Source organism: Triticum dicoccoides, chromosome 2A (genome assembly GCF_002162155.2).
Source record: "Triticum dicoccoides isolate Atlit2015 ecotype Zavitan chromosome 2A, WEW_v2.0, whole genome shotgun sequence".
Classification (NCBI taxonomy): domain Eukaryota; kingdom Viridiplantae; phylum Streptophyta; class Magnoliopsida; order Poales; family Poaceae; genus Triticum; species Triticum dicoccoides.
In genome coordinates, this window is record NC_041382.1 from 27054438 (window position 1) to 27076048 (window position 21611).

At 43.1% G+C, this 21611-nt stretch overlaps 2 protein-coding genes across 2 annotated transcripts; one reads left to right on the plus strand and one right to left on the minus strand.

The window, feature by feature from the left end:
• Positions 1–8047: 8047 nt before the first annotated feature.
• On the plus strand, positions 8048–9743 carry LOC119358742 (berberine bridge enzyme-like 27). The gene has a single exon (XM_037625176.1). The coding sequence runs from the start codon at positions 8048–8050 to the stop codon at positions 9626–9628; it is 1581 nt and encodes a 526-aa protein (XP_037481073.1). The 3' UTR covers positions 9629–9743.
• A 1407-nt stretch (positions 9744–11150) lies between these two features.
• On the minus strand, positions 11151–12993 carry LOC119358743 (berberine bridge enzyme-like 27). The gene is made up of 2 exons (XM_037625177.1): positions 11357–12993; positions 11151–11249 (listed from the first exon to the last, which is right to left on the minus strand). The coding sequence occupies exon 1, from the start codon at positions 12982–12984 to the stop codon at positions 11398–11400; it is 1587 nt and encodes a 528-aa protein (XP_037481074.1). The 5' UTR covers positions 12985–12993; the 3' UTR covers positions 11151–11249; positions 11357–11397.
• Between the last annotated feature and the right edge of the window lie 8618 nt (positions 12994–21611).

The following is a 21611-nucleotide window of genomic DNA, read 5'->3' on the forward strand; positions in this document are numbered from 1 at the left end:
GTAATAATATAAAAACTTTCATAGAAGTGCATTGAATACTATGAGAAGTTTGATACTTGATAATTGTTTTGAGATATGGAGATGGTGATATTAGAGTTATGCTAGTTGAGTAGTTGTGAATTTGAGAAATACTTGTGTTTAAGTTTGTGATTCCCGTAGCATGCACGTGTGATGAACCATTATGTGATGAAGTTCGAGCATGCTTTATTTATTGATTGTCTTCCTTATGAGTGGCGGTCGAGGACGAGCGATGGTATTTTCGTACCAATCTATCCCGCTAGGAGCATGCTTATAATACTTCGTTTTGATAACTAATAGATTTTCGCAATAAGTATGTGAGTTTTTTATGACTAATGTTGAGTCCATGGATTATACGCACTATCACCCTTCCACCATTCCTAGCCTCTCTAGTATCGCGCAACTTTCGCCGGTACCATAAACCCACCATACCTACCTTTTATGGCATTTCCATAGCCATTCCGAGATATATTGCCATGCAAATTTCCATCGTTCCGTTATTATGACACGCTTCATCATTGTCATATTGCTTGCATGATCATGTAGTTGACATCGTATTTGTGGCAAAGCCACCGTTCATAATTCTTCATACATGTCACTCATGCATCATTGCACATCCCGGTACACTGCCGGAGGCATTCACATAGTGTCATATTTTGTTCTAAGTATTGAGTTGTAATTCTTGAGTTGTAAGTAAATTAAAGTGTGATGATCATCATTATTAGAGCATTGTCCCAAGTGAGGAAAGGATGATGGAGACTATGATTCCCCCACAAGTCGGGATGAGACTCCGGACGAAAAAAAAGAAAGAAGGCCCAAACAAAATGAGAGAAAAAGAGAGAAGGGACAATGCTACTATCCTTTTACCACACTTGTGCTTCAAAGTAGCACCTTAATATTCATGGTAGAGAGTCTCCTATGATATCACTTTCATATACTAGTGGTAATTTTTCATTATAGAACTTGGCTTGTATATTCCAATGATGGGCTTCCTCAAATTGCCCTAGGTCTTCATGAGCAAGCGAGTTGGATGCACACCCACTTGGTTTCTTTTTGAGATTTCATACACTTATAGCTCTAGTGCATCCATTGCATGGCAATCCCTACTCACTCACATTGATATATATTGATGGGCATCTCCATAGCCCGTTGATACGTTGATGTGAGACTATCTTCTCCTTTTTGTCTTCTCCACAACCACCATTCTATTCCACCATATAGTGCTATATACATGGCTCACGCTCATATATTGCGTGAAGATTGAAAAAGTTTGAGAACATCAAAAGTATGAAACAATTGCTTGGCTTGTCATCGGGGTCGTGCATGATTTAAATATTTTGTGTGGTGAAGATAGAGCATACCAGACTATATGATTTTGTAGGGATAACTTTCTTTGGCCATGTTATTTTGAGAAGACATAATTTCTTAGTTAGTATGCTTGAAGTATTATTATTTCTATATGTTATTTTTTAGGGATAACTTTCTTAGTTAGTATGCTTGAAGTATTATAATTTCTTAGTTGGATCTGAACATTCATGCCACAATAAGAAAAATTACATTGAGAAATATGTTAGAAAGCATTCCACATCAAAAATTCTTCTTTTCTCATTTACCTACTTGATGACGAGCAGGAATTAAGCTTGGGGATGCTTGATACGTCTCCAACGTATCTATAATTTTTGATTGCTCCATACTATTATATTATCTATTTTGGATGTTAATGGGCTCTATTTTACACTTCTATATCATTTTTGGGACTAACCTACTATTCGGAGGCCCAGCCCAAATTGTTGTTTTTCCCCTATTTAGGGTTTCGAAGAAAAGGAATATCAAACGGAGTCCAAACGAAATGAAACCTTCGGGAACGTGATTTTCTCAACGAACGTGATTCAGGAGACTTGGAGTGGTCGTCAAGAAACAACGGAGGAGGGCACGAGGCAGGGGGCGCGCCCTCCACACTCGTGGGCCCTCTGTTGCTCCACTGACGTACTTCTTCCTCCTATATATATCCACGTACCCCCCAAACATCCAGGAGCACCACGAAAACCTAATTCCACCGCCGCAACCTTCTGTACCCGAGAGATCCCATCTTGGGACCTTTTCCGGAGCTCCGCCGGAGGGGGCATCGATCACGGAGGGCCTCTACATCAACTCCATGGCCTCTCCGGTGATGTGTGAGTAGTTTGTTTCAGACCTACGGGTCCATAGTTATTAGCTAGATGGCTTCTTCTCTCTGGATCTCAATACAAAGTTCTTCTTGATTCTCTTGGAGATCTATTCGATGTAATCTTCTTTTGCGGTGTGTTTGTCGAGATCCGATGAATTGTGGGTTTATGATCCAGATTATCTATGAACAAAATTTGATTCTTCTCTGAATTCTTTTATGTATGATTGGTTTATCTTTGCAAGTCTCTTCAAATTATTAGTTTGGTTTGGCCTACTAGATTGATCTTTCTTGCAATGGGAGAAGTGCTTAGCTTTGGGTTCAATCTTGCGGTGCTCGATCCCAGTGACGGAAAGGGAACCGACACATATTGTATTATTGCCATCGAGGATAGAAAGATGGGGTTTATATCATATTGCATGAGTTTATCCCTCTACATCATGTCATCTTCCTTAAAGCATTACTCTGTTCTTATGAACTTAATACTCTAAATGCATGCTGGATAGCGGTCGATGTGTGGAGTAATAGTAATAGATGCAGAATCGTTTCGGTCTACTTGTCGCGAACGTGATGCCTATATACATGATCATACCTAGATATTCTTATAACTATGCTCAATTCTATCAATTGCTCGACAGTAATTCGTTCACCCACCGTAATACTTATGCTCTTGAGAGAAGCCACTAGTGAAACCTATGGCCCTCGGGTGTATTAATCTTCCAATACTTGGTTATTTCCTTTGCCGTTTATTTTACTTTGCATCTTTATTTCTCTTTATCATAAAAATACCAAAAATATTATCTTATCATATCTATTAGATCTCACTCTCGCAAGTGACCATGAAGGGATTGACAACCCCTTTATCGCGTTGGTTGCGAGGTTCTTATTTGTTTGTGTAGGTGTGTGGGACTTGAGCGTGACCTCCTACTAGATTGATACCTTAGTTCTCAAAAACTGAGGGAAATACTTACGCTACTTTACTGCATCACCATTTCCTCTTCAAAGGAAAACCAACGCAGTGCTCAAGAGGTAGCAATATATTATAATAAGAATTAATAAACGTATATTAGTATATCAAAAACAATGTCAAAGTAGCACCATGGAATAAGAATCTATAAATTACATAGAGCACGTTATGTTAGCCATTTTGCACACAATTCGTAAGTACCAAGTAATGTTAATAATTTGCATATTGTTGTCGGCTCACATACTTCAAATTTTAGCTGTTACTAATTCAGTGCTAATGAACAAACATAACCTTCTATATTAACCACCAATATGGAAGTCGACGTTCTAATGTTGCCGCATAGAAGGTATATTATCATATATGATCACAATCTTATTGCCAGTATACTATAGCTTCTGAACAAACATGAGGAGCGAAATTTTGTGAGCATCAATATAATGTGCCCAAATACAATTAAACATTTAATATTGGTGTAAATATGTAAATATGTATTCCATGCAAGCGCACCCGTTGATGATTAAATAGTAATGCTAGTCTTTTGAGGTTACGCTAGAATATATATATATAAACCATCAACCACCAGACTTTATTATAAGGGACAAATATATGAACAAAACAAAAAATACTTAAAAAAATCCATTTTTGCAAGTCATGGCAAACTACTAACTTATATATTAATGGATAATGAAACATATTCACCCAATTTGACTTTTCCTGCTAATCTTAAATGATCAATTTTATTTTCGTTGCATGTATATAAAAAGTGCATGCACATTTCATTATTTTAATCGTTTCCTAAAAAGTGCATGCACATTTTATTTTACGAAAACACTAACGCCCACACGTGTGGCAACATTGCAACTCATCCACACGCTTGGATTATCGTCCAGTTAAGTTTGTACGAATCTTGACACACTGAGGCAGTTTTCGCATACCACGTAGGACAAGGACAGTGTGTGGGCGTTGGAGAGATCGCCCACAGGCTCCACAACACACGGTTGCCAGCTGTGCTGTGTGGGTGAACTAGTTTCTGCCCACACAGCCATCAACTAGTCCACGCGCGTGTGGGCGAACTGTTTTTCGCCCGCATGACAGTCGTACATTGTTGGATGGCAACTGCAGTTGCGCGTACATGTCAACTAGGCAAACACACGTGACAACTATGATTCGTTTGCTAGATGGCAACTGCAGTTGTGCGTATGTGGCAATCAGATAAACATACATGTCAACTGTGATTAACCACACGTGCCAACGAGGTAAACACACGTGGCAACTATTGTTTGACCATATGTTGCAATTAGTTAATCACACATGACAACTATGGTTTGATTACACACGGCAACTACCATAAATTAGACATGTCAACTATAGTTAACCAAAACAGAGAGAGTTATCATACTTTTTATAAGAGGTAAATACACCAGGAGTCATAGAACTTGCACGTGACGGTCAGTTTGGTGCACAAACTTGTAAAATACGTGTTTCTGGTCATCAAACTTGCACAAACGTTCATATACGGTCAAATTCCATGTACGCGGATGTATCGTGGTCTATGTGGCATGCCAGCATGGCCAGGGCCCACCGTAAGCATGCGACGCATGGTAGATCTGCAGGCTTTTTCTTTATTTACGTATTATACACCTATTTTTTTAACTTATTAAGCCCCTAAAATAAAATTATTTTTAATTTACGTATAAAGCCCTAAAATAAAATAGAAAAACAAGGGATGGTTCGGTTACGAACTAGGGACGTGCCACTACTAGGCTCGGGTTAACAACCACCAAACCGATGATCATTCATGTCTAGGTAGCACAAATAATTTATATATCATATAAACATGGCCGAAAAATCAATTTTACAAGAAATATAACCCCAAAAAAGGGAGCACCATGGCTCGACTATGTGATCTCGTGATCAATGTTAACTAAGATTACCACCGGGTTTCGAAAACACAACATATCCAAATGGGATAAATATTTTTCATGTTGTTATTCCTTCTTGTTCTATGTAAGAAAAAAAAATTAGATTTTTGTGTTTGTGATATTTAATAAATGTTTATGTGTTACAAAAAAGGTGTGTGACATTTAAAAAATGTTTAAACATTGTAAACCACATTTGTGTAATTAAAAATGATACGTTGCATTTTAAAAATGTTCGTGCATTCCGAAAAAACTGCTCATGACATTTTTTAAATGCCTATACAATGTATAAAACTGTTTGTGTAGCTTAAAAATGTTTTGTACCATCCGAAAATGTTAAAAACATAGTTGAAAGAAGTTTCAAAACTTGTATTTGAAAAAAATGTTAATCATATGTTTCAAAAGTATTAAGCAATATTTTTTAAAATACTCCAAACATAGATGTATACTGGAGTATTTAAATATATATATATATATATATATATATATATATATATATATATATATATATATATATATATGTATGTATGTATGTATCATAACATAGATGTATACTGGAGTATTTAAAACATCAAAACATATGTGTATCATATGGAGTATATGTTTCAATACACATAAATTTCAAAACTTGTATTTGAAAAAATGTTAATCTGGACAGGTTGTGTTGATTAACATTTTTTTAAATACAAGTTTTTGAAACTTTTTAAAATGTCGCATACCTTTTTTTGTAACACATAAATATTTTTTGAATGTCACAAACACAAGAATATAAATTGTTTTCTTACATCTGGACGTGTTGTGTTGTCGGTGGTAATCTTAGTTAACCTTGACCACAAGGTCACATGGTCGAGCCACGGTGCTCATTTTTTCCGTGTTACATTTCTTGCAAAATTTATTTTCAGTCAATGTTTATATGATACAGAAATTAGAAGTGTTATATAGACATGAATAGTCAGTACTCTGGTGGTTGTACACGTGAGACTACTAGGGCACGTTGCAGCTTCAAACCCCATATCGCTTGCTTTTTAATTTTATTTTTAGGGGCTTAATACGAAAATATAAAAAGGCAAAGGCTTCTCTGCAGATTTAGATGCTACAGCGGATGACAGTGGGCCCTGGCCACACTGGAATGCCACATAGGCCATGGATACGTTCGTGTACATGAAATGTGACCGTATATGAATGCTCGTGCAAGTTTGATGACCAGAAACACGTATTTTACAAGTTTGTGCACCAAACTGACCATCGCGTGCAAGTTCTATGACTTCGGGTGTATTTACCTCTTTTTACAACCATATTTGCCATCCCGAATAAGTACATCTGCCATCCTGGATGGCAACTAAATCGTCATCCCACGGGTATCAAATGTAGCTGCGTCAGGACGTGTGGGCATAATTGCTTCATGCCACACGCGCAGGATGGGGATGAGTAGTACTTGTTGGCGTGTGGCACGAAGTAGCTGTGCCCACACGTGTGGGCAATTCTACTGTTCGCCCACACACAGCCCGTGTGAGCTGCCCCCTGCTTATGCCACACACAGTGTGTGGGTGAATGCCAATTATGCCACACGTGTGGTGGACATCTGCGTCCTTCATTTTAATCTCCTCCGTATATACGTACGTTTCCATATTTTTTCAAATAAAAGGAAACAACTATTTGCGGAATAAATGGAATGGGAGAAAATTTTGTGAGAATCTTTTCGTTTTAATTATGTGATTGACTATATATCGCTGTGCGTGGATCCCCTTCTCCATGTAGACATGTGCCTCTTGGTTTCTTTCAGTTATAATAGGAAAAAATCTATCCACGGAATAAATATTTATGAGGATCTTTTGTTGCTAATGACGTGATTCACTATAATTCTGAGCATGGGAGACAATTTTGTAAGGATCGTTTCTTTTTTATAGGGAAAGTGGCTCTTTTCTTTTAATAACGTGAATGGCTTTATTTTTGGCGGGGGAAGAAAATTTTGTGACGAATTATTCCTTTAATGACGTTATTGACTATTTCTGGCATGGGAATAATTTTCTCGCGTCAACATTCTTCTATTGATTATTATTTTTACTGGAACAATCCGAGCAAGAACGCCTTCGATGTGGTCGCATCAGATGTCTCGGCGGTGTGCCTCTTGTCAAAATTGTCTAGCCAAACTGTCTCTTGCGGCCATGGTCTTGGATAATTCTGCAGTGCGGATCTCCTCCTCCGTATAGACATGAGGTTCCAGATTTATTCCAAATAATAGGAAACAACTATTTGCGGAATAAATGGAATGGAGAAAATTTTGTGAGATTCTTTTTGTTGTAATAACGTGATTGACTATATATCGCTCAGCGTGGATCCCCTCCTCCGTGTAGACATATGCATCTTGGTTTTTTTCTATTATAATAGGAAAAAATCTATTCACGGGATAAATATTTATCAGGATCTTTTGTTCTTAATGTCGAGATTGACTATAATTCTGAGCGTGGAAGACTATTTTGTGAGGAACTTTTCATTTAGTGACGTGATTGACTATTTCTTGCGTGGGAATAATTTTTTTGTGTTAACATTCTTTTATTGATATTATTTTTACTGCAATAATCCGAGCCATTATAAATTGGTCCCTCCGGATGAACGGGCTTCTATTTTTCAGATTTTAACCCCTTAAGGGGGAATAATCCTAGCCATTATAATTTGGTCCCATCAAATTAACGTGAGATTTTCTAGGAAGTGCTGAATTAATATAGGTAGGTATAGATTATAGAGTAGATTACATTTGCATTCAGTTCCTACTTGATTTGGGGAGTGACTAATCAAATATTGGCCATGAAAGGCGGCCAGATTCCATGTATGCATGTAACTGGCCCTTGAAGATAAGGATGACCATATAGGGGTAAAAAGGTTTGGGCATGCATGCTTTAATGCCGCATGGCCTATAAAACAAGGTGAATTTGCACAAGAACATCAGCAGCGGGTACGAGAGCACGCGGCAGAAGGAAAATGGCGCGCGTAGCACTGGCGCTCACAATTTGCTTCTTGGGTTTCTCCCCATCCCTCGCGTGGTCCTCCAAATCCAACCACACCGACTTCCTCTCCTGCCTCTCGACGAAGATCCCCAGCCAGATCGTGCTCACGCCGAGCTCGCGCTCCTTCAAGCCGCTCCTGGTGTCGTCCATCAGGAACGCCAGGTTGGTGGCGCCGGCGACGGCGAGCCCCCCGCTGTGCATCGTGACGCCCACCGAGGCGTCGCACGTCCAGGCCGTGGTGCGCTGCGGGCGCAGCCACCGTGTGCGCGTCCGCGTGCGCAGCGGCGGGCATGACAACGAGGGCCTCTCGTACCGATCGGCCACCCCCAACGGCGAGGCGTTCGCGGTGATCGACCTTTCCAAGCTCAACGCCGTACGGGTGGACGCGCGCGCGGCCACCGCGTGGGTCGACTCTGGGACGACGCTCGGGGAGCTCTACTACCGCGTCGCCACGGCGGCGCCCGGGCTGGGCTTCCCGGCTGGCGTGTGCCCGACCGTGGGCGTGGGGGGCCTCATCAGCGGCGGAGGCATGGGTCTGATGATGCGCAAGAACGGCCTCTCCGCTGACAACGTCCTCGACGCCTCCATGGTCGACGCCGAAGGGAACCTCCTGCCGGACAAGAAGGCCATGGGGGACGACCTCTTCTGGGCCATCCGCGGCGGCGGCGGCGGGAACTTCGGCATCGTGCTGTCATGGAAACTGAGGCTCGTGCCGGTCCCATCGAAGGTGGCCTTCTTCAATGTCACCAAGACCTTGGACCAGGGCGCGGTCGACGCGGTCACCCAATGGCAAACGATCGCGCCGGCGCTCCCCGAAGACCTCAGCGTACGTGTCATCGTCCAGAAGCGTCAGGCGACCTTCCAGTCCCTGTACCTCGGCAACTGCAGCGCCGTGGTGGCGACGATGCGCAGCCAGTTCCCGGAGCTCGGCCTGAAGCGCGGTGACTGCCTGGAGATGAGCTGGCTGCAGCACAAGGCGTACCTATACTTCGGCAAAGCCAGCACCAACAAGCCGCTGGAGGCGCTCCTCCTCAACCGGTCCATGACCATAGGCCCCTATGTCAAGAACAAGTCCGACTACGTCAAGAAGGCCCTCACCAGGAATGCATGGGAGAAGATCTTCCTCTGGCCCGACGGCGGGGCGGTGGGGCAGCTCATCCTGGAGCCACACGGTGGAATGATGAGCCGCATCGCCGACGACTACACGCCGTTCCCGTACCGGAGCGGCGTGCTCTACAACATCCAGTACGTCGAGTTCTGGAACGGCACAGGGGGACACGACATGCCGAAATGGCTCAGCGGCCTATACGACTTCATGGCCCCGCTGGTTAGCAAGAGCCCGAGGGGCGCGTATGTCAACTATCGGGACCTCGACATTGGCGTGAACAAGGTGGTCGGTGGTGTGACGAGCTATGAGACTGCCAAGGTGTGGGGTGACAGGTATTTCGGTCTAGCAAACTTTAAGAGACTCGCCAAGATCAAGCGTAAGGTGGATGCCACCGACTACTTCCGGAACGAGCAGAGCGTGCCGCCACTTCTCTTTATCAGGGAATGAGCTTAACTAGGAAGCTAATGTAACTGGGCAAGCAATATATTTGAAAACTGGTTGTCAAATTGTGCAAATCGCTCGTGTTTGACCATATTTTGACTTGCTAATAACTCGGATGGTATACCAGCGCATTGCTGTGGGAATTGATTGCGATATATTTCAATGATTTAATTGTGTGAAACTTTCATCATTGAATTAATAATATACTCCCTCTGTTCCTAAATATAAGTCTTTTTAGAGATTTTATTATAGACTACATATGAAGCAAAATGAGTGAATCTACATTCTAAAATGTGTCTATATACATCTGTATCTAGTTTGTAGTGAAATTTTTAAAAAGACATATATTTAGGAACGGAGGGAGTATGAACTAAAGCTAAAAATAAATATTATATATTGTATTTGATTATTGTGTAGTCAGAATTTTTTTTGAATATAACTGGGGCATAACATAGTTAAAAACTTTTTTCATATATGTTGAGTGTACTTTTGATGACGTACCATGTGTGGTGAGGTGAAAAGTGTGCATGAGATAATGAAAAACTTTTTTCATGCATGTGGTGGTGGGTCTTTGATAAGGTGGCATGTGTGCATGTTGAGATAAATATAATAGTGGAGATCAATTTCTTATGTATATAGAATTCGCGAACATAAAATTATCAGTTTTTTTTTGTGTGTGGGGTAGATGATCAGTTATTCAGTTTGCTACTTCTTCGCATGTGGTTTTTATATTTCTGAGTCAAAGCTTTGGGTTATCCCATCATTGATGGAATTAGTAGGAATTGAGTATCACAACTCGAATCTGGGATTTTGGACCAGTTCCAAGTGTTTGTTGCGTGCATTGTATGGGGAACTAGGCAAAGAGGTCAGTTGCATAGTTTTCTTTAGCTGGGCAAATATATCGTTGTTGAGTATTTTTTTTTTACATTGGGCAGAGAAGTATTTGCTGAACTCTTATATTTTTGTCACCTGGCAAATATTTGTTTTTTATTTTTAAATTTCCTTCTCCTTTTTCTTTGCCAAGTGTCTTTTCATTGCACTCGGCAAACATTGTTTTACATTTTTAGCTCTTTTCACTTGTTTCTTCTCACTTGTACATTTTGCTTCCTTTTCCTTTTATGCTCTGTTATTTTCTATTATTTATTTCAAAATTTTATTATTTATTTTCTTCCTCCCCCCAGATTGATTTTCCTCCCATCCCGGTTCTCTCGGCTGCTCACATATGCAAAGCATCGAGAGTTTGCCGCATAATGTGGCAAGAGTGCTCCTATTTCCCGGGTAGGGCGGCTGATTTTTTTTTGGAGGGGTAGCATGTAGCCCGGTTTGTCGCGCTGTGTTGTGGTCCTTTTCTTCCCCCCTTGTGCTATATTGCGCCCTCTAGCCCATCTTCTCTTTCTAGCCCATCTTCTTTTTCTAGTCCAAGCCCAGCCAAGCGGGCACGTCTATACGACGCCTATTGCGGGCCGGCCCACTAGCCAGAGCACTCACCGCATGTAACTGGTTTTACATGTATATAAGTTCATCCTGTACTACAAAAAAACTATGTAAATTCGCTATTCTCGCTGTCATCCCCTCCTCCTTCGTCCCCATATCTCGTTTGTTTTGAATTCCTTCGGGTTGCGTTAATCTGTAGCACCAAAATCATGCGGAAATCATTAGTTAGGGACTTAGGGATGGCAAATATGTTGACACATGTTATAACCTTTTTAGCAAATCAGAATTATTAGCAGTTACCATTTGGTCAAACATGATTTGTTTTGTTTTGGGCAGCTACACTAGTTTTTCAGGGGAAGTGGTGGCATGCTCTGCTCGCTCTGGAAGTAGTCGCCAGCGTCCACCTTGCGCTTGATCGCGACGAGTCTCCTAAAGTTTTTCGGGCCAAAATAGCTCTCGCCCCACACCTTGGCACTTTCATAACTCGTCACGCCGTCGACCACCTTGTTCGTGCCAAGGTCAAGGTCCCGGTAGTTCACGTACGCACCCCTCGGGTTCTTGCTCACGAACGGTGCCATGAAGTCGTACAGGCTCCCCACCCATTTCGGCGTAACGTTGCCTCCGGGCACTGTGCCGTTCCAGAACTCCACGTACTGGATGTTGTAGAGGATGCCGCTCCGGTGCGGGAACGGGATGTCGTCGGCGGTAATGCGGCCCATTATTCCGCCGTGCGGCTCCAGGACGAGCTGCCCCGTGGCGGTACCATTGGGCCAGAGGAAGATCTTCTCCCACGTCTCCTTGGCGAGGGCTTTCTTGACGTAGTCGGACTTGTTCTTGACGAAGCGGCCCAGGGGCATGGACCGGTTGAGGAGGAGCGCCTCCAGTGGCTTGCTGTTGATGGCATCGCCGAAGAATATGTACGCCGTGTACTGCAGCCAGCTCATCTCCTTGCAGTCAGCGATCGTCACCCCGAGCTCTGGGAACCGGCTCCCCATCGTCGCCACCACCGCGCTGCTGTTGCCGAGGTACAGGGCCTGGAAGTTGGCCTCACGGTTTTGCACGACGACACGTACGCTGAGGTCGTCGGGGAGCGCCGGCGCAAGCGTTTGCCATTTAGTCACCGCGTCGACCGCGCCTTGTTCCATGGTCCTGGCGACTTTGACGAAGGTCACTGTCGGCGGGACCGGCACGAGCCTCACCTTCCATGACAGCACGATGCCGAAGTTCCCGCCGCCGCCGCCGCGGATGGCCCAGAAGAGGTCGTCCCCCATGGCCTTCTTGTCCGCGAGGAGGTTCCCTTGGGCATCGACCATGGTGGCGTCGAGCACGTTGTCGGCGGAGAGACCGTACTTGCGCATCATGAGGCCCATGCCGCCGCCGCTCAAGTGCCCCCCCACACCAATGGTCGGGCACACGCCAGCCGGGAAGCCCAGCCCAGGAGCAGCCGTGGCGACGTGGTAGTAGAGCTCCCCGATCCCCGCCCCGGCGTCGACCCACGCGGTGGCCTCTTGTGGGTTGACGCGGACGGCGTGGAGCTTGGCGAGGTCGATCACCGCGAATGCCTCGCTGCCGGGGCTGCCCGACCGGTACGAGAGGCCCTCGCAGTCGTGCCCGCCGCTGCGCACGCGGACGCGCACGCCGTGGCGGCGCCCGCAGCGCACGGCGGCCTGGACATGCGATGCGTTGGTTGGAGTCACGATGCAGATCGGGGGGCTGGCTGTGGCCGGCGCCACGAACCTGGCGTTCCTGATGGACGATAGCAGGAGCTGCTTGAACGACGGCGAGCTCGGCGTCTGCACGAGCTGGCCTGGAACGTCCGTCGAGAGGCAGCGGAGGAAGTCATTGCCATGGGAGGGCGACGCCAGGGAGGGGGCGGGCACGTAGAAACCCAGGACGCAAATTGTGAGAACGAGAGAAATGCTTGCCATTTCGATGGATCTGCCGTTCTTCGCGGTGCTTCCGTTTCTATTTCACCTTGTTATATAGGCATGTGTCGTCCTTATCTTGAAGGGCAGGTTCGTTACATGCATGCAAGTCTCTCCCCAAATCAAGTAGAAATTGATTGTGCCCCAAAGATAAGAACGCCTCCCTTTAATTACCTAATTAACTGGAAATAAAAGTGAATTATTTATTTATTGATCAAACATAAATTTGTTGACATGGCTCAGCAGTAGGATGTGTTAGAAAGGAAGGCTTTTAATGACTGTAATTATCTCTCTTATACTCAATAAAATACTTCCATTTATGCCATATGAAATCATAGTTTGAAAAACTGAACCGACAATTGAGCCGGTGAGGCTGTTGTTCCAGGCTCTCATACGTCGGACTACAAACTAATTAATGCATTCATTGGCGACAAAAACAAGAATATATAAGCTGTTTTTTCAAAAATTTGTCATCAGATCAAATGGATAAACATAATATGGATGCAATCCATTGATAAATCACAAAGTGTCCCCCACCCCCTTCCCAACGCAGTCCCTAATGAATTATCTCCTGTTCGCAGATGACTCTCTTTCTGTTCACAGCAAATGGGAATGCTGCTGAGATAATTAAAGAAACAACACAGGAATACCGCGGGGCATCGAGACAACGTGTGAACCTTGCTAAGTCCAGCATTTTTTCGGGCAAGGGCTGCCCTAATGAGAATAATCAAGGGAATTCTATATGTGCCAAAAGAGTCCTTATCTATAATTTTTTGTAAGACCAATGGTCCATCATAATATATAGAAGCACCAGGAGGCATACGTCTCCAACGTATCTATAATTTTTTTATTGTTTCATGCTATTATATTATCATTCTTGAATGTTTTTAATCATTTTCTAGCAACTTTATATCATTTTTAGGGGCTAACCTATTGACATAGTGCTTAGTGCGAGTTGCTGTTTTTTACTTCATAAAAAATCAATATCAAACAGAGTTCAAATGCCACAAATTTTTTTGGAGATTTTTTCTGCCCAGAAGACACCCAAAGAGTCAAGGAAGCGCACGAGGGGAGGCCCATGGGGCCCACGAGGCACCAGGGCGTCAGAGGTCCCAGGTGCGCCCTAGTGGGTAGTGGGGCCCACGGTGAACCTTTCCACCGACCTCCGACTATAAATACCACAATATTTCAGAAACCCTAGAGGAGTTGACGAAAAATTGTTTCGGCCACCGCAAGTTCTAGAGCCACGATATCCAATCTAGAGCCATGGTATTTTGAAAAGTCATGTTTACTTTTGAGTATGCTTGAAGTATTATTATTTTTATGTCAATATTAAACTTTTTTTTTGAATCATATGGATCTAAATATTCATGTCACATAAAGAAAGATTACATGATAAATATGTTAGATAGCATTCCACATCAAAAATTCTGTTTTTATGATTACCTACTCGAGGACGAGCATGAATTAAGCTTGGGAATTCTTGATACGTCTCCAACGTATCTATATTTTTTTGATTGTTCCATGCTTTATATTATCCATCTTGGATGTTTATAGGCATTATTATGATAATTTATACCATTTTTTGGGACTAACCTATTAACCTAGTGCCTAGTGACAGTTGCTACTTTTTTCCTTGTTTTTGTTTTTTATAGAAAATAAATACCAAACGGAGTCCAAACGGAATGAAACTTTTTGACGATTTTTTTTTTACCACAAGACAACTAGGAAGGTTTGGGAGGAAGCCATAAGAGCCATGGGTGAGCCACAAGCTCACCAGGCGCACCCTAGGCGAGGCGCCCTATTAGCTTGTGGGCCCCCATGACACTTCCAACCCTAATCTTGTTCCATAAGTATCCAAACATTCCCCGAAGACCAGAGGGCACACCAAAAATACTTTTCCGCCGCCGCAAGTTTCTGTCCTCGTGAGATCCCATCTAGAGGCCTTCTACATCAACCTTGTTGCCCTTCCGATGATGTGTGACTAGTTTCTCACACACCTACGGTCATAACTAGTAGCTAGATGACTTCTTCTCTCTCTTTGATCTTCAATACAATGTTCTCCTTGATGTTCTCGGAGATATTTTTGATGTAATTTTTTTGTGGTGTGTTTGTTGAGATCCGATGAATTGTGTGTTTATGATCAGATTATCTATGAATTTTATTCGAGTCTTCTGTGAACTCTTTTATGCACGATTAAAATAGCCTTGTATTTCTCTCCGATCTATTGATTTGGTTCAGTCAACTAGATTGATTTTTCTTGCAATGGGAGAGGTGCTTTGTAATGGGTTCAATCTTGCGGTGTCAACACCCAGTGACAGAAGGGGTAGCAAGGCACATATTTGTATTGTTGCCATTAAGGATAAAACGATGGGGTTTATTCACATTGATTGGGTCTATCCCTGTACCTCATGTCATCTTGCTTAAGGCATTACTCCGTTCTTATTAACTTAATACACTAGATGCATGCTGGCTAGCGGTCGATGTGTGGAGTAATAGTAGTAGATGCACACTACTAGGGAAAACCTTATACACAGAACTTTAGTAGTAGCGCGGGTCAAAGAAGCACGCCGGTGCTATGTAGCAGTAGCACGCTTGTGCAAACCGCGCTGTAGATAAAGGTTTAGCAGTAGCGCGTCTTGTTCTAAACACGTTACTACTAAAATTCCCACGGCTTAGCCGATAGGCTACATATAGTAGTAGCGACCTATATCGAACCGCGCTACCGCTACTTTCTTTGTAGCAGCGCGTTTTAATCTAAACTCGCTACTGCTAAAGGATACAAAATTAAATGGAAAGCACATAGAAAGGTAATTGAAAATGAAAGAAATAGAATAAGGTGAAAGGAAAAAAAATAAAATGTGAAGAAAACTAAATGAAAAAGGGGAAAAAAGAGAAAGGAGTAGCAGTAGCGTGTATCCCAGAACGCGCTGTAGTTAACGTAGCAGTAGCGCGCTTTCTGGAACGCGCTACTGCTACTTTTGACTTAACCACTGGGTTCGTCCTTCCCCATGGCCACTTCCCCCAAATCCAGCTCTCCACTCTCGCCGCCGCTGTCGCCCGTCGGCCGCCGCGCGCTCTCCGCACACCCTCTACGCCGCCCCCGACCCCAGATTCAACGCCGCCGCCGCCCCCGACCTCAACGCCGCCCCAGACGCCGCCCCTGACCCCGACCTCGATTCCGCCATCCGCCGCGCGCCCGAGCCCCGACCCCGACCTCGACGTCGCCTGCCCCTCCCTCGTCGCTGGCACCCGAGGTGAGCACGCCTGCTCCTCCCTCTCCCCTACCTCTGCCTAGGGTTTCTTTATATTTTAGTTGCATCAAATTAGTTAGGGTTCATGTAAGGGTGGAAACGAATCGGATGCGGATGCGGCTCAAATGAGTTAGGGTTCATGTAAGGGTGGAAACAAATCAAATTTCTAAGATTAATCATAAAACGAGTAAAATTTGACCACTTATTTCACTTTATAGTTGGATAATTGGAATATCCACTACCACTTTCCACCCCTAGCTTCATCAAATTAGATGGTAATGAGGGCAGTAGTTTCTAGGTACTAATTAGTTAGTAAGAACTAGGTACTAATTAGGTACAAGTTTATTTTTATTTATAGTAAGTTTATTTTTAATAAGAACTAGTTGAATTAATAGAACTAGTTAGTAAAAACTTGTTGCTATTTTTTAGTTAAAGCAATTTTTCCCGCATCGACGTGGACGATGCCTATCCCGCATCCTCGTCGTCGAGTCGGCGGAGGACGACACCTGCTTGACCAGATGGGCCATGTCCGAGACTGGGCTCCACCGGGGTGGTACTGGGAGGCGCTACCTATTGGGGGGCGCAGGCTGGTGAGGAGCCAGCCTATCGTTGACCCGAACCTTCTTTGGTGGCGGTCGCGTGGGCCAGTGATGGTCCAGAGGCTCGAGGACCCCGCGGAGGTGGTGCGTCACCGTGTCAGTGAGGAGGACGCGCATGTCCGTCGCTACTTGTTTGCGTTGGAGCACAGGTTCTCCAGTACCTGACAGGTTCTCTAGGGATCGCACTGGAGCTATGATCCCGTGATGGTTCCTTCTCTGCGGGTGTCCACCGTCCGCGCCGATACTCGTCGTGTGCTAGGGTTTTAGTTGTATTAATGATGTTATATGTATGACACTATTCGGGGTGTATTAGTGATAATATTCGATGATGTATGGATGCATGAGATGATTTACTTTTGCTTATTGAATGCATGCTAATTTGAGTTCTATAAGATATTTTGAAATGTATATCTTATGTTGCTCAAATAGGATATGTGCTTGCCCAAGTGGCCGGTCATGTTTGCAGGTTACACCTCCGAGTGGCCTATGTTTTGCCGGAGTGTTGATTCATTTCCGTTCCGGCAAATTTTAGGCGCTCGATATGCCCTATTTTAGCAAAGGTCATGCCGGATTTTTCCGTGAATTTTGGCATGACTTGTGCCAGAATATGTAGGAAATATCGAGTGCCCCGGATTTGTGTGTTGGGTATCCTGGTAGTTGTCTTCGATCGATTTCCAATTAATGTTTTAACTATGAACATAGGAAATGTTTGACGACGAAAAGGATTTCGGTATTTGTAAATACTGCGAAAAGACGAGCGCGGCCTATGCGACGAAATTTTCCTAGATGATAGGCGCTTCAGCATCAGGCTAGACGAGAACTTCGAAGTGGATACAGTAAGTCACAACGACAAATCTTTTTTTGTAATTAAGCATGAAATTTGCTTCATTTACTACAACTTATAATTTAAGCATGACATTAAGCATGACAAGTCTTTTTTTACTATTCTACTAGCGTATCCCCTGCCATGCAAGAGTTTTTGTATTGGATAAGATATGTTTCAGTCGTACTATGGAGGAAAAAAAAGTTTACTTGAAGACTGAGCATGGTTATATTTTCCATGCAAAATTATACAATTCAGACGACTACACCTATTTTGGATGCAAAACATGGCGAGCACTATGCAAGACTTATGCATTTGAGCCTGATATGGTTATCACCTTTGATATTCGTCCGGAAGATGATATTGAAGGTAATACCGACATCTAGGTCGATGTGCAGACGCCTCTAGTTATACCATTATGTAAGTTTCTCAACCATATTTATGTCTTTGATATTGTTTATTCAAAAATAGTTGACAACTAATTTGTATTGTCAGCTTATTTCGGTGCAAGCAAACATGTCCAGCGCTTGGTAGAAAGGATCTAGTACTATTCCGAGGCTGAACTAAACTGCGAGGAGCTAAGTCATTATGTTTCATGGCTTGAGGATCTTGACACTGTCAAGACAATTTTTCTTCCTGCATTTAGAAATGTTAGTACTGAAAACGTGTGACCAATAGTGTTCGTAATGAACTCCGGTCACATCTATTTAGGAAGGATGGTAAGATTTTTACTATTTGTCCTCAGTGCATCTTTTCCATACGTTATTTTTGAAGCTAAACTTCATTGCTAAGTATGTTACCATACGATGTTCTTCAACAGGGACTCCCGATGAATGTTGTGCCTTATGGGATCGAGACTAAAGGTACCATGAGTATTATTAGCTTACGACCAAGATATCCTACAGATTACTTTAGTGCATTCAAGATTAGTGACGGATACTTAATAGTGCAAGACTGGACCAAATGTGTGATGGAGAAGCGCAGAGAAGTACTATGGGGTAGCAAACAGATACGCTACCCACGATTAGGAGACAGGTTCATCTGCATGCTCCAACTTGATCAAGGAGGAGAGCTACACATGTTTTATGTTATTTTACCTAAGAGAGAGCAGCAGGAGTGATTAGCTAGCTAGAAATGAGTTTGAGGATGATGATGTGCTACACTATTACTATGATGATAAAATAGCTAGTGTTGGTGGTAATGACTATGATGATTATTATTAGCTAGTGTTAGTGGTGATTAAATAAATACTGTTGGTGGTAATGACTATGATGATGATTAAATAGCTTGTGCTGGCGGATTAGATTCAAGTGGAGGCAACATATGATGCACATCGAAAGTACTACTAGTCCAAACTAGATCAAGTTTGGATTAGTAGTATACTTTTGACATGCACCACATATTGCCTCCACTTGAACCTAATCCACCTTCATTTGACACACTGTTATGGACATAATGATGTAAACCTCATAACTGGTATTGTACCAATATTTGTACGATGGTGCATAAATACACTAAAAATAAATAAAATAAAAAAAGAATACTAGTAGCGATGGAGAGAAAACACACTGCCGGTAGTTACATTAGTAGTAGCGTGTGAGTGAACAAACGCTGCAGCTATTTGTCCTAGCAGTAGCGCGTGCGGGCACGCGTTACTGCTAAGCAATAGCTGTAGCGCATTATTAGTAGCGCGCCTACCCGCGCTACTAGTGAGCACAAAACCAGCGCTACTGCTAGGGTTTTCCCTAGTAGTGGCACGCAGGAGTCCGTAATTGTCATGGACGTGATGCCTATATTCATGATCATTGCCTTGGATATCGTCATAATTATTCGGTTTTCTATGAATTGCTCAACAGTAATCTGTTTACCCACCGTATGCGTTCTTTGAAGTGTAAACTATGGCCCCCAGATCTATTTCTATCATATTATTTTCAGATTTATAAAACCGAACACTCAAAAATACCTTGCTGTAATTTATTTACCTTTATTTTATTTTTTACTTTTATTTATCTTTTATACCAATCTCCATCAGATCTCATCCTTGCAAGTAACCATGAAGGGATTGACAACCCCTTTATCGCGTTGGGTGCAAGTATTTGTTTGTTTCTGTAGGTGCAACTATTGGTGACTTGTGTGTTCTTTCTACTGGATTGGTACCTTGGTTCTTAACTGAGAGAAAAACATATCTCTACTTTGCTGAGGGAAAAACTAACACAAGCTCAAGAAGTAGCATGGTGGGGAGCGCAACCAGGGCTTGTGGCCTCATTGTGGCTCCTCTTAGGTACTTCTTTATTGCAATATTTTTATATATTCTAAAATAAGCACTATGGTGTGTGAGTAAGTAAATAATTATCCAATCTATATACTGAGTAGCTAACCTTCCATCAGCTGCAAGAGAACCATTAAAAACAACACCCATGATACAATACATTGCAGATTCAGTATATCAGAACTAATGAAACTGTCAAAATTGAAAACACAATGTTTGTTTGACCCCGTGGATATAGTGCGAAGAATATATACCAAGGTATGACCAATGTATTAGCAGATGGAGACACACTCACCACCGATTACAGCAACTTGACAGTTCATGTGAAGGAAATATGCCCTAGAGGCAATAATAAAGTTATTATTTATTTCCTTATATCATGATAAATGTTTATTATTCATGCTAGAATTGTATTAACCGGAAACATAATACATGTGTGAATACATAGACAAACAGAGTGTCATTAAGATGCCTCTACTTGACTAGCTCGTTGATCAAAGATGGTTATGTTCCTAACCATAGACATTAGTTGTCATTTGATTAACGGGATCACATCATTAGGAGAATGATGTGATTGACTTGACCCATTCCGTTAGCATAGCACTAGATCGTTTAGTTTGTTGCTATTGCTTTTTTCATGACTTATACATGTTCCTATGACTATGAGATTATGCAACTCCCGTTTACCGGAGGAACACTTTGTGTGCTACCAAACGTCACAACGTAACTGGGTGATTATAAAGATGCTCTACAGGTGTCTCCTAAGGTACTTGTTGGGTTGGCGTATTTTGAGATTAGGATTTGTCACTCCGATTGTCGGAGAGGTATCTCTGGGCCCACTCAGTAATGCACATCACTATAAGCATTGCAACTAATGAGTTAGTTGCGGGATGATGTGTTACGGAACGAGTAAAGAGACTTGCCGGTAACGAGATTGAACTAGGTATTGAGATACCGACGATCGAATCTCGGGCAAGTAACATACTGATGACAAAGGGAACAACGTATGTTGTTATGCGGTCTGACCGATAAAGATCTTCGTAGAATATGTAGGAGCCAATATGAGCATCCAGGTTCCGCTATTGGTTATCGACCGGAGACCTGTCTCGGTCATGTCTACATAGTTCTCGAACCCGTAGGGTCCGCACGCTTAACGCTATGATGACAGTTATATTATGAGTTTATATATTTTGATGTACCGAAGGAGTTCAGAGTCCCAGATGAGACCGGAGGCATGACGAGGAGTCTCGAAATGGTCGAGACGTAAAGATCGATATATTGGACGACTATATTCGGACATCGGAAAGGTTCCGAGTGATTTGGGTATTTTTGGGAGTACCGGGGAGTCACGGGAATTCGTATTGGGCCTTAATGGGCCATACGGGAAAGGAGAGAAAGGCCTCAAAGGGTGGCCGCACCCCTCCCCATGGGCTGGTCCGAATTGGACTAGGGAGGGGGGCGCCCCCTTCCTTCCTTCTCCTTTTCCCTTCCCTTTCCTTCCCTCCTACTCCTAATACTTGGAAGGGCTCCTAGTTCTACTAGGAAAGGGAGTAGGACTCCCCTAGGGCGCGCCATAGAGAGGGACGGCCCTCCCCCTCCTCCACTCCTTTATATATAGAGGCATGGGGCACCTCTAGACACACAAGTTGATCAGTTGATCTCTCCCAGCCGTGTGCAGTGCCCCC

What these genes read in the sequence shown, in the direction of transcription:
- LOC119358742 (XM_037625176.1), top strand. Translation starts at nt 8,048, where the DNA reads ATGGCGCGCGTAGCACTGGCGCTCACAATTTGCTTCTTGGGTTTCTCC.
- LOC119358743 (XM_037625177.1), bottom strand. Translation starts at nt 12,984, where the DNA reads ATGGCAAGCATTTCTCTCGTTCTCACAATTTGCGTCCTGGGTTTCTAC.